This window comes from Dama dama, chromosome 33 (genome assembly GCF_033118175.1).
Source record: "Dama dama isolate Ldn47 chromosome 33, ASM3311817v1, whole genome shotgun sequence".
NCBI lineage: Eukaryota > Metazoa > Chordata > Mammalia > Artiodactyla > Cervidae > Dama > Dama dama.
This window is the reverse complement of record NC_083713.1, coordinates 28,943,307-28,958,352: the sequence shown is the minus strand read 5'-3', so window position 1 is coordinate 28,958,352 and position 15,046 is coordinate 28,943,307. Positions and strand designations below refer to the sequence as shown.

Genomic DNA, 15,046 nt, shown 5'->3' with positions numbered 1-15,046 from the left:
AACAAGGGATTCACAGAACCATGGAGTTTAAGCAATGGACATTTTTCATAAAGAGTTGATGGGTCTTGAGTCTTTGGGGAAATTCTTGTAATAAACAATCAAACCATTTGTCTGGACAGGAGACTCCTGGAAAAGAAATTCATGTTAATGGGGACAGGAATAGCACAAGGTCATTCTCATTTAGACAGAAAGGTGTGACTTTGGTTTTCAGTATCCAAACTGGGCTTCCCTGGTGGCTCAACAATAAAGAATCCGCCTGCAATGCGGGAGACCTGGGTTCAATCCCTGGGTTAGGAAGATCTTCTGGAGAAGGGAACGGCCACCCACTCCAGTATTCTTGCCTGGAGAATTCCATGGACAGAGAAACCTGGCAGGCTTATAGTCCATGAGGTCGCAAAGAGCTGGACATGACTGAGCAACTTTCACTTTCACCCACACTGACTGTGGGGTACAACATAGTAGTTCTCAGGTCTACTCACATAACTTAATCTGGCAAAAAAAAAAAAAAAAAGAGCTAATGTTTTCTTTGCAACTCCTTTTTGGTCAGCATTTGACACCAACCTTTTACTTTTCAGCATTTCTTTGCAATCATTTATTAGCTTATTAGCCTATTTCTTGTGTTATGGAAAATTAAAACAGGAAATTTTCCTAAACAAATGCCCACCAGCAGTCATCACCAGAACCCTGCAACCAATCCTTTAAACCCAGAGGGGGCAGCAGAGGGAAGTCAAATTTCAAGCCTGATTATTTAAAACAGCAACCCATCATCTTGGGCAACTCTTAAGAGGCAACTGAAATCCTGGGTGCTGGGTGCTTTCCAAGAGCTGAAAATCCTCTGAAGCAGGCAGGAAATTGCCATCTTTTAAAAGTTTCAGCTCTGTCTTCAGACCACTTGTCTCTTTTCCTTTAAGTTGGAAGCAGAGAAATTATCTGGGATCATTGCAAGCTCCATTTTAGATTCTTTCCTAACCCAGTTCCCACATAGGATATAAATTCCATCCATTGCCTCTGACTTCCGTTTTTTCACCCTCCAATGTGTCAGTGAGTCACAGGAGGGTGCTCTGGAGCAGTGAGGCATCCTTAGCCAAAGAGGCTGTCTGGGGGGGTGAAGCACTGAGGATGCTTAACATTTGAAAGAAGTGTGAACACTGTATTTACATTTAAATTAAAATGGAAACTTCTTATAGGTTATGTTTCTGAAAGGTGTGTGTGGCACATCTGCTGAGGTCTATTGTTTATTCATGCTGTAAATCCTTTGAAATGTGTTAAAATGCTTCCCACTCATTATAAAGCTCCTGCCACCCCTGGATTACGACTTTGATGTCACCAATCCTGCTTCAAAGGATTCTTTCTGGGCTATTAATCACAGTTTAGCCTCTGAAGATATCGCCAGAGAAAACATTTGGACATCTTTGTGCTAGACTTGCTAAAAACTTTGAAATCTTTAGTGTCTTGCAAATGCACAAATTGCAGCTTTTCCTTCCACTGACAACTTTTTATTTTGCTACAGAATCAAATGACATTTTAGGTAAAACAGATCTCTTGGTTTGGGGGGCTAAGGATGAGAAAGGAGATGAAGGGTGGGTGGAGAGGAAGGGAGAAGAGAATTCCAACAGGCCACTCAGACCCTTCAAAAGCAAAAAGAAGTAGAAATCAGAGAAGCCAAGAGATGGATATTCAAAGTGGAGTTGCCTTATCACTTTTTCTCATCTTTCATTAATTTTTTTTTACAAACCAGGGTTCACAGTAGCAAATTAGTGAAATTCCCTGTTCTCTTGCCCATGTGAACTGTTCATAGCAAATCATCATCATCAATGCTAGTAACACGAAGTGAGCACCTCCTTGTACCAGAGCTGTGTTGATAATGCTTTTCATGAATTATTGCATCCAGTGCCCATAACAGCCCTGAAAATTAGCTAGTCATTCTTCTCTTTCTAGTAGAGAGAGGGAGACACTTTTACATTTGGAGATTCATTCCTCTTGTAAAGTTTTCTTAGAAAAGGGTAATTTCGGCTCAGTTTTCAGAGCCTCGTGTGTGTCTACATTTCTCAAAAATAACCAACTTAATCAGTATGCCAAAGGGAGATATTTTATTCCTCTTCATTTATAATTGCCACTCTAACAAGTATGAGGTGATATCTCATTGTGGCTTTGATTTACATTACCCTGTTAGTGATACTAAGAATCTTTTCATATACCTTCAGACCATTTATATGTCATCTTTGCAGGCATGTATATTCTTTGCCTATTTTTAAATCGGCTTATTTTTGCTGCTGAGTTGTAGGGCTTCCCTTGTGGCTCAGCTGGCAAAGAATCTGCCTGCAATGTGGGACACCTGGTTTCGATCCCTGGGTTGGGAAGATCCCCTGGAGAAGGGAAAGGTTACCCACTCCAGTATTCTGGCCTAGAGAATTCCATGGACTGTATAGTCCATGGGGTCGCAAAGAGTTGAGTTGTAGGAGTTCTTTATATATTTTGGAAATTAACCTCTTACAAGATAGATGGTTTTCCCCCATCTTTTTTCCCCCTGTTGATATACAGTCCCAATTGTCTATTTTTGCTTTTGTTGCCTGTGCTTTTGGTGTCCTACCTGAGAAATAATCGTCAAGACCAGTGTTATGAAGCTTTCCCCTTATACTTATATAGTTTCTGGTCTTACATTTAAGTCTTTATTATGAGTTGATCTTCAAATATGGTATAAGATAGGGTTTCAGTTTCATTCTTTTGCATGTAAATGCCCAGTATTCACAGCACCATTTGTTGAAGAGATAATCCTTTCCCCATTGTGTAGTCTTAACACCCATATCAAAGATTATTTGACTATATGTGCATGGGTTTATTTCTGGGCTATCTGTTCTGTTCCATTGGTCTGTATGTTTATCTTCATGTCAGTATTGTTTTGCCAGATTATTTCAACTACTATAGCTTTGTAATGTATTCTGAAATCAGGACATATAAGGCCTTCAGTTTTTTCTTTTCCTTCTGAAGATTGTTTTGGAGTCTTCTGGGGTTCCATATGAATTTTAGGATTTTTTCTATTTGTCCAAAAATGTCATTGAGATTTTGATGGGCATTTCACTGAATTTGTAGATCTCTTTGGGTAGTGTGGACATTTTAACAATATTAAGCCTTATAATCCATGAACACAATGCAGGGTAACAGAATATGCCACCCCAAAATATGCCAGTTTGGCATAAGGATTATTTTAAGCTGAAAGCAATTGAAAAGGAGCAGATATAAGAAAAATTCTCTGCCTTCTGTGCATTTGCCAAAAGCAGGGCATAAATTTGTAAAAATGTGCCCTCTCTCCTCTCTACCAAAAAAGACAGAAGTTAATCACCAGAGACAACTCTAGACCCTATCAACTCAGAGACAGAACTAGAGGAATCTATATAATAAATTTGCCCTTATCTTATAATAGCTTCCCTATATATTTGTTGTTGTTTAATGGCTAAATTGTGTCCAGCTCTTTTGCGACTTCATGAACTGTAGCCCACCACAGTCCATGGGAAATCCATGGGATTTTCCAGGCAAGAATACTGGAGTGGGTTGCCATTTCCTTCTCCAGAGTATCTTCTTGATCCAGAGATGGAACCCATGTCCCCTGCATTGGCAGGTGGGTTCTTTACCACTGAGCCATCAGGGAAGCCCTTCCCTATATATTTACCCTTACCATAACTTCCCACCCCTGGAAACTCAAAGTTCTTTTTCTTTCTCTTTCACTTTTTTATAAATTTATTGTTCTTTCGTTAGATCTACCCACCCTTTTGAATTACTCATCACTGAATAATTCTGTATATATGTGCAATGCATGCATTAGTAAACTTCTGATTGCTTTTCTCTTGCTACTCTACCTTCTGTCAGTCTAATTTGCAGGGCCCCAGCCAATGAACCTAAGGTGGGTATGTTGTAGGAAAGGGGACCCCTTCCAGGGCCTGAAACTGGGCTCTTGTCTAACACTCGGAAATGAATTGTCTGAGGAGACACATCTGCTGACAAAGCAAAAGATTTTTTGGGAAAGGGCACCCGGATGGAGAGCAGGAGGTTAGGGAACCCAGGAGAACAGCTCTGTCACATGGCTTGCAGTCTCGGGTTTTATGGTGATAGGATTCATTTCCAGGTTGTCTTTAACCAATCATTCTGACTCAAGAGTTCTTCCTGGTGGTGCATGCCTTGTTCAGCTAAGATGGATGCCAGAGAGAAGGATTCTGGGAGGTGGGCTGACAGGTGGTGTCTCCTTTTGACCTTTCTCAAACTTTTCTGGTTGGTGGAGGCTTGTTAGTTCCCCGTTCCTTACCAGGACCTCCTATCATAAAACAACTCATGTAAATAGTTACTATGGTGCCTGGCCAGAGTGGGCTTTTCAGTCAGTGTGCTTCCCCTAACAGGTAGAGGAAAAAGAATACTTTTTTCTCCCTCACAATGGAATAGATTTCCATTTATTTGTGCCTTTGTTAGTTTCTTTCAGGAGTGTTGTATAGTTTTCAGTGTATAAATTTTCACCTCCTTGGTTAAGTTTACTCCTAAGTATTTTATTCTTTTTGATGCCATTGTAAATGGAATTATTTTCTTAACTCCCTTTTCAGATTTTCATTGTTAGTGTATATAAATGCAACTGTCTTTTTATATGTTGATTTTATATCCTACAACTTTGAATTCATTTGCTAGTGCATGTGTATGATCTTTAAGGTTTTCTATATGTAAGATGATGTCATCTGTGAATGGAGATAATTTTACTTCTTACTTTACAATTTGGATGCCTTTAATTTCTAATTCTTGCCTAACTGACCTAGCTAGGGCTGCCAGTATTATGTTTAATAGAAGTGGTGAGAGTGGACATTCTTGTCTCGTTCCTAACCTTAGAGGAAAAACTTCCAATTTTTCACTGTTGAATACATGAGTTATGGGATTTTCAAATATGGTTCTCTTATATTATAGTAATTTCCTTCAATCTCTAGTTTGATCCCTGGGTTGGGAAGATCCCCTGGAGGAGGACGTGGCAACCCATGCCAATATTCTTGTCTGGAGAATCCCATGGACAGAGAAACCAGGAAGTCTACAGTCCATGGGTCGCAAAGAGTCAGACACAACTCAGTGACGGAGCACTAGTTTGTTAAGTGAATGTGAGACTTTGGGCTTTCTTATTTGCTTATTAAACTAATATAAATTTAATTTATATTACAGATTATAGCTTATAAATATTATATTTTACTTGTAATTTACATCATTGAATTTCAAAATTTTTCCAAATGTTTCAAGTTCAGGGCAGATCATTTAGAACATTCTGAAAAATATAGGGACACAAAGGGAAAAATTACTTATCATACTATTCTTTTAACTCCTTTGCCTTAATTTTTTGTCTTCTTTGCACAGGTAACTTGGCCCAGACAAGAGCCAGGATAACAGCAGCCTCAAGATCTTTGCCTCCGCATTTCAGTTCTGGGAGACTCAAGGTGAGTAGCAGGTTTGTACCCAAAATACTGTGGACCACAAGACATTTCCACCCTAGAGGTCATCCTAGGTGAGCAGTATTCATTTCCTTTATCTGACCCACTACCTGGGAAGTCTAGAATAGAGACTGAGGCATTAGGAATATGGGGTTAAGAGATTTGAAACATCATCATGGAATCCTTTACAATCCTGTGTCGGGGAAAATTTTTTCCTCTACCCTCTTAAGTTCAGTGTTTGAATACCGAATTAAACTTGAAATGACAGATTAGCAAGAGAAAAAAAAACATATTTTAATCATATACATACAGAGGTTCACCAAAAAAGTGACTCTAAGGGCCAGTTAGATTTTGGAGTTTCTATACCATCTTAATAGGAGATGAAGAGAGGAAGAAGGACACTTCTGGGACAATCAGTGACTTTTAGGAAAAATAAATGGTCCTTTAGGAAAATAAATGGGAAGTATAACAGTTTTATATGACAGTATCTATTCAGGCGATTTCTTATCCCAGTGCTGACTTCTCATCTCTGGTAATATGAGTCAATCTTCTCTGATTGCAAAGCTCCCAGGGAGGGGGTTTATGACAGTTGAATTATTTTTGAAGGCTTTGCTTTTAGGCAGATAAGGAGAGTTCAGAAAAGCTTCTTCTTACAACTGTTGTTACTTACATGTCTTCAGTTCAAAATAATCCTTATGCCACATGGCATATGCAGACCCCTTTACCTGATTCTCAGAAATACTACTTAAGTTTATAGAACAATGACACTTGAAAATAAAGTCCATCTGGGAAGATATAAGGGCTTCCCAGGTGATGCTAGTGGAAAAGAACCCACCTCCCAGTGCAGGAGATGTAAGAAAAGCAGGTTCAGTCCCTGGGTTGGGAAGATCTCCTGGAGGAGGACATGGCAACCCACTCCAGTATTCTTGCCTGGAGAATCCCATGGACAGAGGAGCCTGGTGGGCTTCGATCCATGGCGTTGCAGAGTCGAACACAACTAAAGCAACTTAGCACACATGCATATCCACATCCACAGGAAGAAGTGCACACATTCCACTTTTTCTTGAAGCTATCACCAATGTACAGAGTAGGATAACAAAAGGAGTCAGCAGGGAAGAAAGAAACGAAACCCCCTCCTATTACTCTGCTTTGCTCTCTGAAAAATGAGTGATGTACTTATCCATGCAAAGAGGGTGTTAGACAAGTTACTAAATATCCTGCTGTAAAATATTTTTAACTATTCCATTCTTCCTGCTAATGTTTAGCCCAAATTTCAAAGAATGGCTGCTTAATATTCATTGTGTATACTAGCAGCAAGAAATAATGATCTGAAAGGTAAGGGGATAATAAAACAGGTCATGTCTTTAAATTTTCTTACCCTTTGTTTATACTGAATATTAAATGATTCATTTAATAAAGAATAATCAATACAACCACATATAATACATGACTATTACCCCCCAATTGATACAGACATACATATCTATACTCACTTCCTCTGAGAGTAAAAGACCTGCACATAGTAAGGATTCAGATCATCTTTGTTAACAGTATTCTTACATCCACATTGTTAGCACAATCCTATAGAATATTCTATTTTTCAATCATGTGCGTTTGTGGCAGGAAATTAGGGCTATTTAACATGAGTTATGTGGGACCCTAGGTCAGGCTTACAGAGGGGTTTCAGTGGTTCTGAGAGTCTCTTGATATTATATGTAAATGTTGTTTGTGTTCAATGCACTTGATTCTCATTATTCACAAAAGTGATGTTCTATGAGGCTTCTGTGAATGATGAATCAGCAAATCTTGAAGCATTGCTCCTAGAAGAAATACATGGTTAGGCTCCTGTAAGCCTCTGGTCACAACACTGTTGTCAACTGATTAATATATAACCTGTATTGTGTGTGTTTCTCTTTAAAAGCATTATATTTAATACAGTTGACCCTTGAAGAACATGGAGGTTAGGGACACCAACCCTCCATACAGTCAAAATCCACTAATAACTTTACAGTGGGCTCTCTGTATCCACAGTCCTACAGATGCAGATTCAATAAACCATGGATTGTATAGTAGTGCTGTATTTACTATTGAAAAAAATATGCATTTAAATGGATCCATGTAGTTCAAATCTCTGTGGCTGAAGGGTCCACTGTAGATACTTCTTACAAGTGATTAACTATATGCCATATTTCTTTGTATAAACATTATTTCAAATATAGTATTTGTGTCATTGAACTCAAGGCCAGCAGCACTGGGACTCATGCCTGAGTGAAGGTAAACTAACACACAAATATGTTCCAACAGGCACATCATATCCTTCTTACTCTTAGGAACTCTTGATAGGACTTCAGTACTGTGATTAGGTATTATTTTGAACAGTATAATCACCAGTCAAAAGTACAAAAAAAAGGAAAAATTCTGGCACTTAAATACACCTTGAAAAGGACACTTGTTTATGGTGTGAGAGCTGGAACAGGAAGGCAGAGAAAGTGTCACTTTGTTCAGCCTCAGCTGGGAGCATGCACATCCAGGTATGTTTCCACCACTCTGCATGTCTGTAAGTGACTATGAAAGCATCTGAACATTGATTGATTTGGAGATTAAAAATATATTTCAGCAAGTAGGCAAATTCACCAATACAGATCCACAAATAATGAGGATCAACCATATGTGTGGTTTTTTTTTTGGAGTCATTGGCTTCCACCAGACTCCTTCTCCAATACTTTGGCCACCTGATGTGAAGAACTGACTCATTGTACAAGACCCTGATGCTGGGAAAGATGGAAGGCGAGAGGAGAAGGGGATGACAGAGGATGAGATGGTCGGATGGCATCACCGACTCAATGGACATGAGTTTAACTGAACTCTGGGAGCTGGTGATGGACAGGGGGGCCTGGTGTGCTGCAGTCCATGGGGTCGCAAAGAGCCGGACATGACTGACTAACTGAACTGAGTGACTGAGACTCCTTCTAAAAAGGATCATGACGAAAAAAAGATGAAAGTCTCCTGTGTACTATTCAATGTCAGCCCATATTCCCCTCCTTTGCTCAGTTTGATGTTTTGACCTCTGGATTCTGCCAGGACCTATTCCTCTGCCTTCCACACTCCCTATCCACACATTATCTCCTACCATGTACTGCCTATGTGAGAAGCGTGCCCTCTAGTGCGTGGCGTGTATTTACATCACTACAATATATATAGGTGAGATGAAAATGACTAGAGATTTGTTTTCCCTTGGAGAGAAGATGAGTTGAAAGTTCTAATTAAGGCATCGGAAAATATGAAGTGTAACAACACAATAAAAAGCTCCACCAATTCCTCTCTGCCTTATCCAGGAAAAAATAGAAGAGGTGACCCTGCAGGAAGCTAGCCTCCACCACATTCAGCACCCCCACACTGGGCTGGTGTCAGCACCAGCCTTGCTTCCTCATTCAGTGCCATGGAGACTTTTGAGGGGAGTGATGCTGTAGGGGCTTTTTCCTTAAGAGATGGATGCATCACTTGATAGCAGGAAAAATTCTTGACCAAAGGCTTTGTCAAGAGGCTAAATGTAAATACTTCTGAGGTTTGGAGATGCAAATAGTAGGTACTTACTGAGACCAAAGAAAAAAATTCCTCCAGGTTTTCATTTATTACTGAGATGTAGATGGTTTTCGAGGCTTTTTGGCAGCTATGTCTTTATTCTAGAGTAAATTTAGTTGACAGATGAGGCAAATCTTTTTAATAATACTGCGCTTTCAGACTGATTTTTGTAACTTATAACAAATCACATATAAAGGCAGTATATTATGTTTAAGGCGTAAGTTTTGGAATCAGATCTGGGTTCAGACATAGGCATGGCCAGTTACTGGCTGCAAGACTCTGGGAAATTTACCTAAAATCTTTGAACCTTAACTTCCTTATATGAAGAATAGTAGTAATAATGATGTTTACCTCATAGTGTCCTTTTGAGAACTCATTGACATAATGTAGGCAAAGTGTTTAGTATAGTGATTTCACATTGGAAACAATAAATGTTTTATTACTCATGTTTTGATAACCATCTAAAATTCCATGTGTGTAGTCCATATGTATACAGAAGCTTACTCATTTCCTATGGGCCTGGAGTCTGTACCACAAACTGTAAAGCTTATTCATGACTACTTTGAAGGCTAACCAGCACCACTCACAAGGAATCGGGCAGGACATTTGTCATGTGGGCTTTCCTGACAAAAGCAAGCTTGATCAGCTCCAGTTGGCTTATATGGTTATATCAACCGGTGGTGTAGAAGAAGGGTATACTGGGTTAGACAGACGATGTTTTTATCCAGAATATTGGTTATACTGATCATTTTGAAATTGGTTTCATTGGAAGTATTTTCTCTGCCAATAAATAAAAAGATTTCCTTGCTGTGTTGCATGGGAGCTAGTTACTCTCCTTATTCCATGAAATAAAAACCCAGCATCCTTAATATTGATGATTGTTGTTCAGTTGCTAAGTCATGTCCGACTTTTTGCAACCCATGAATTACTAAACTAAAACTGAATCAAACATGTTAATAAATGAAGGGGAACTGACTGACTTTTTCTGTGTGTGCACATGTGCAAGACAGTGGTTTTTAAATACACAGACTTTGGAAAGTTAAATAATAAGTCAAAGTCCACATAGCTATTAAGCGCAGGAGCCAGAATTTGAACCAAGTGTGTCCAATTCCAAGCCCTGGGCCCTATAGCACAAACCCTTGAACCTTGGAAGCTCTCCCAACCTCTTTTCCTCCTATCTGAGGTAAAAATTTATAAGAATCTACAGAAAAGACTTTGTTATTGTTGTTGCGAAATCCCCGCCTTTGGAAAGAACAATTCGCTAGATGATGGCTTCAATAGAATCTACTTTCTGGATCATTTCTAAGACACTTTATTTTTTTAATTAAAACCATTAACTGGGGGCTTCCTGGGTAGCTCAGATGGTAAAGAATCAGCCTGCAATGCAGGATACTTAGGTTCGATCCCTGGGTGGGTAAGATCCCCTGGAGAAGGGAATAGCAACCCATTCCAGTATTCTTGCCTGGAGAATCCTATGGATCAGAGGAGCCTGGTGGGCTATAGTCCATGGGGTCCGAAAGAGTTGACATGACTGAGCGACTAACACTTAACTTTAACTATTAACGAACTCAGTTCAGAAAGACAAGCTCTTAATTTAGACAATAACCTTCTTATCTCTTTTGGCTTTGAATTTTTTTCGGTTCTGTAGACTTCATGGTGGGCTTCCCTGGTGACTCAGTGGTAAAGAATCTGCCTGCAGTGCGGGAGCCACTGGAGATGCAGGTTCTATCCCTTGGGAAGATCCCCTGGAGGGAAGGCATGAAACCCACTCCGGTATTCTTGCCTGGAAAATCCCGTGGACAGAGGAGCCTGGCAGGCTACAGTCCACAGGGTCACAAAAAGTTGGACACAGCTGAGCAACTCAGCACAGCACAGAGTTCATGGTAGGCCCAATGCAGACAAAGCCCTCCTGCTTTAAAAGTTCGAGAGAGGCAACTTCTGGTATGTCCCTTGTCTGAAGCGCAATTCCCTCTTTTAGATCCACTCCATGTACAGGGGAACTTCATAACTATGCAAATATCCTTTGCCAATCCAAGAGAGCCTTGGCCAACCCAAGACCTTTCCAAATTCTAAAATTAGAAGGTACCCCAATAGTACATTGTTTATTCTTTAAATTATAGTACTAGATATGTAGGTGGTGAACTATAGACATGCATTAATATTTCTAAGTTATATATAGCAGAATAGGTTTTTACTACCCAAGAATTACTCTGTATGTGAGTTAAGAGCAGGACTTAAAGTCATGCTGGGTGATTACTAAAACTGAATCGAACATGGTAATAAAGGAAGGGAAACTGACTGACTTCATGTGTGTGTGTGTATGCACAGTAGTGGTTTTTAAATAACACAGGCTTTGGGAAGTTAATAATATTTCCAGCCCTGGATCTTGGATTGCAAACTGGTGCTTCATTCTGTATTTTTCCAACTTGCTACAGGGGATGGGTACTGATCTTGAAAACAATACATATCACACTTTTAAAGTTCTATCTTAGCAGAATTAATATACATCAAAGATTTTCCTGATCACTAAACTGTTAAATTCTCAAATGCCAAGGTTCTTCTGTTTGTTCTGAAGAAGGGTAACAGGTAAATTCTACTAATAAGAGAAATATGAATGAGTTTCCCAGCTGCCCTTTCACAGTGTATTAGAGCCTGAGGGGGCTGGCACTAGCCGGCTAATTTGAATAAAAAGGGAGGGAAATGAAGGAGGAAAAGCAGAGTTCAAAGCAAACTGTGGTTCTTTAGGGATGATCTCTGAATAAAAAGAAGTAGTGGAAAATTCTCAAAAGTTGTGTGTGTATATGAAAGTCAGGTGGGGAGAAAGAAAATAAGGAAAAAGAATGTTTAGGAAAACTGTCAGAATTTACAGTTTGGCCAAAGGCAGACAGACCATAGCCAAGATCTTTCTTGCTTCAGTCCTAATTAGCTTTCCCCAAATCTCACCAGTGCTAAGCTGTGTACTCCTAGTGAGGTTGAAATAGGGAAGGAACCTTCCGTGTGGTCCCTGCAGGTAGCGCCATCGGACCTATGCAGGTGGGACAGGTATGTTGTGTTTTTTCTTTTCTATGTGAGAGCAATCTTCCCTTTAAACACAGAGCTGTCATTTCCTTCTTTCTCATAAAAAAAAAAATAAAAACAGCTACAGGCGGTTGTACTGTTGCTCAGCTGCATCTAGATGAAACGATGACTCTGGGAACAGATCCAGTCTGCAGCCTAGAGAAAGAAAGCTGCACTGCCCCCGCTCCTGGCACTTTGCTCAGAGATACCCTCAGATTCCTGCTCACTATTTAGGTTGCTTTCTAGTTTGAAAACTTAGTTCCATGTTTATTCCCATTCTTAAACAGACCTGTTTTTTTATACAAGCCAGTTGAAACATTTTCTTCAGTTTTGCAAACGGTCTCCTAAATGCCCCTCGAGTAAGTCTCATTATTCAGCCACCTCCCATGGCCCCATCCCTTCTAAGTAACCTCTTCTCACTGTTGTTGAACAAGGCTGCAGACATCCTCACCCCGCAGGGAGGTAGCTGCCTGGACAGCACTCCACTGAGCGGAACACACGTGCTGACAGCAGCATCTTCCAGTTCAAATGTTCCTGCTTCATACCCTTGCCACCTGTTCTGAGCAGATGGGAGGCTACCACGGAGGCTGGTGCTGAAATGCTGCTCATATGCTCTGCAAACCAAATAGCTTTGTGTGTGCAGAAGCAGGAATTTTATCATTGAGATAAAATGATGGAATACAGGGTGCCTGCAATTGTTTGCTACAGTGGTTTTCATTCATAAATTCTTCCCAGTCAGCCCAGGTATTTGGGGCAGATGCTTGGGAACAGGTGTACTCTAAGCTCTGGTCCATAGTGAACACGTAGGAGCTGTGGGCAGCGGGAGGGATGTTGCAGGGTCAGGGTCTGATAGCAGGAAGGCAGTTAGGATTTCACTAATTCTCCTGTGGTGCAACCTGGGCTTTGGGTCCATGTTTTTGTAATTACAGTGAAAGTGAAAGCTGCTCAGTCGTGTCTGACTCTTTGTGACCCCATGGACGATACAGTCTATGGAATCTTCCAGGCCAAAATTCTCCAGGTTGGGAAGATCCCCTGGAGAAGGGAAAGGCTACCCACTCCAGTATTCTAGCCTAGAGAATTCCATGGACTGTATCATCCATGGGGGTCGCAAAGAGTCGGACACAACTGAACGACTTTCACTTCACTTCACTTTGTAATTGCCTGGCTTAAAGTGTTGTTACCCAGTTTTCTTTTTAAAAATAGCATGGTCTCACATGACATTATTGGAGAACTTAATAATGGCCCAGTAGAACATGGAGAAATACAGAAAGAACATGGGTGGGATTTGTACTGAGACCATATAGTGTATCACAGAGTGTGGTTGTTGTCAAATAAGTAGAAGAGTGTAAATTCTGTTTTTCTTTAAGATGTCTTTAAATGACTATGTACTATAGTATGTACTATTACGTCATAAACATCAAGGCCCCTCAGGTATTTGACCAAATAGCCTTTCACATTTTGGGAAATGTCAGAAAATAAGCTGTCTCTATACCCAAACCACTGTCCTCTGCTTATGCTCCAGGTGGACACTCTGGAGGTGATACGGCATCCGGAAGAAACCACCAACATGAAGGGGCAAACCATGGCTTCTTACTTCCGGGTAAGGAGTCTTCTTGATCTCTCCTCTGCCTGTTTCCAGAAAAGCTGAGTCAGCCATTCGCACAAGAGGCCTAGATACCACAGAGTTATTGAAACAAGAGCAAAGCTCAGAGTCAGTCAGGAAAGATGGAGTTGTAGGGAAAGGAGAATTATAACAGGGAACCCACCCTTGAGTACAGTGTGAGACCGCAAGTGTCTACAGAGGGCCCTTTCTGCCACTGGCACATAGTCCATTGAATGTGCTGATTCTGTTAGCGTTTCAGCTGCTTCTTGGCCTTAAAGCTACTGGAGTCAGCCACTTTTCCAGCATATTTACTGAGAAGTAAAGTAGTTAATAAAAGTCTAGAAGGAGGCTTATCAAGTTCATGAGAAAATATGTCTTAGCTTCAACTTTATTTTCCTAGACTGAATTGACCCATTGCAAGAGCCATTTGCCTGAGCCCCATTATTTCCCATCTCTGTTACCCCAATTCCTGATATTTTTACCTGGTGAATGACTCTTTTGAGTAAAAATGTTGTCTCCATAAGGACTCTGTCACATGCACATTAGAGAGGAAAGATAAGAGACTGTCACTTTGTACTGATTTGCACAGATTTGTTTATTTTCAAATTATGAAGCACTGGGGTTGAGAACCCATTAGAGATCACTGACCATGGGAAACTGAGGTCCAGGCAACTTCACGATGGATATGCTGTTAGGCCAAAGACAGAACTACTAAAACCAGGAACGACAAAATAAGGTTGTAAGGTGGGGTTGCCAAAATAAGGGACTTGGCAGGGATAGTAAGTCAAGTAGATCATGAGCTGGAGTTGCCAGGCAGGCTGGAGGGTGGGCCTGGGAGCCAACACCATGGAAAGAAGGTTCCACCCAAAGCTAGCGGGTCCAAGAAGGACCTAGAGCCAAGAAGTCTGACCTGTGCCTTAGAGGTAGACTAGAATGAGTCTCAGTGTATGGATTGTAGGGACCTAGAGGTCTTTGCTGTTTTCCTGGGTGTTCATTGTTAGGACTGATTTTGAAGCTGAAACTCCAATACTTTGGCTACCTGATGCGAAGAGCTGACTCATTTTAAAAGACCCTGATTCTGGGAGAGATTGAGGGCAGGAGGAGAATGGGACGACAGAGGATGAGATGGTTGGATGGCATCACCGACTCAATGGACATGGGTTTGGGTGGACTCCGGGAGTTGGTCATGGACAGGGAGGCCTGGCATGCTGCGGTTCATGGGTTCACAAAGAGTCGGACACAACTGAGTGACTGAACTGAACTGGAGAGGTCTTTGGGTCCAGCATTCCACTGATGTAGTGATGCCTGCTACAGCTTCTCCAACAGGTAGGTTTTCAGCCCCTGTTTCATCACTCAT

At 40.8% G+C, this 15,046-nt stretch overlaps 1 protein-coding gene across 1 annotated transcript in view; it reads left to right on the top strand.

The window, feature by feature from the left end:
- MYO3B (myosin IIIB) overlaps nt 1–15,046 on the top strand; it is a 416,196-nt gene that overhangs the window by 235,028 nt on the left and 166,122 nt on the right. The window contains exons 23-24 of the mRNA XM_061135386.1: nt 5,374–5,453; nt 13,609–13,686. Of these exons, the coding sequence (XP_060991369.1) occupies nt 5,374–5,453; nt 13,609–13,686 (158 nt within the window). The remainder of the gene's footprint in view (nt 1–5,373; nt 5,454–13,608; nt 13,687–15,046) is intronic.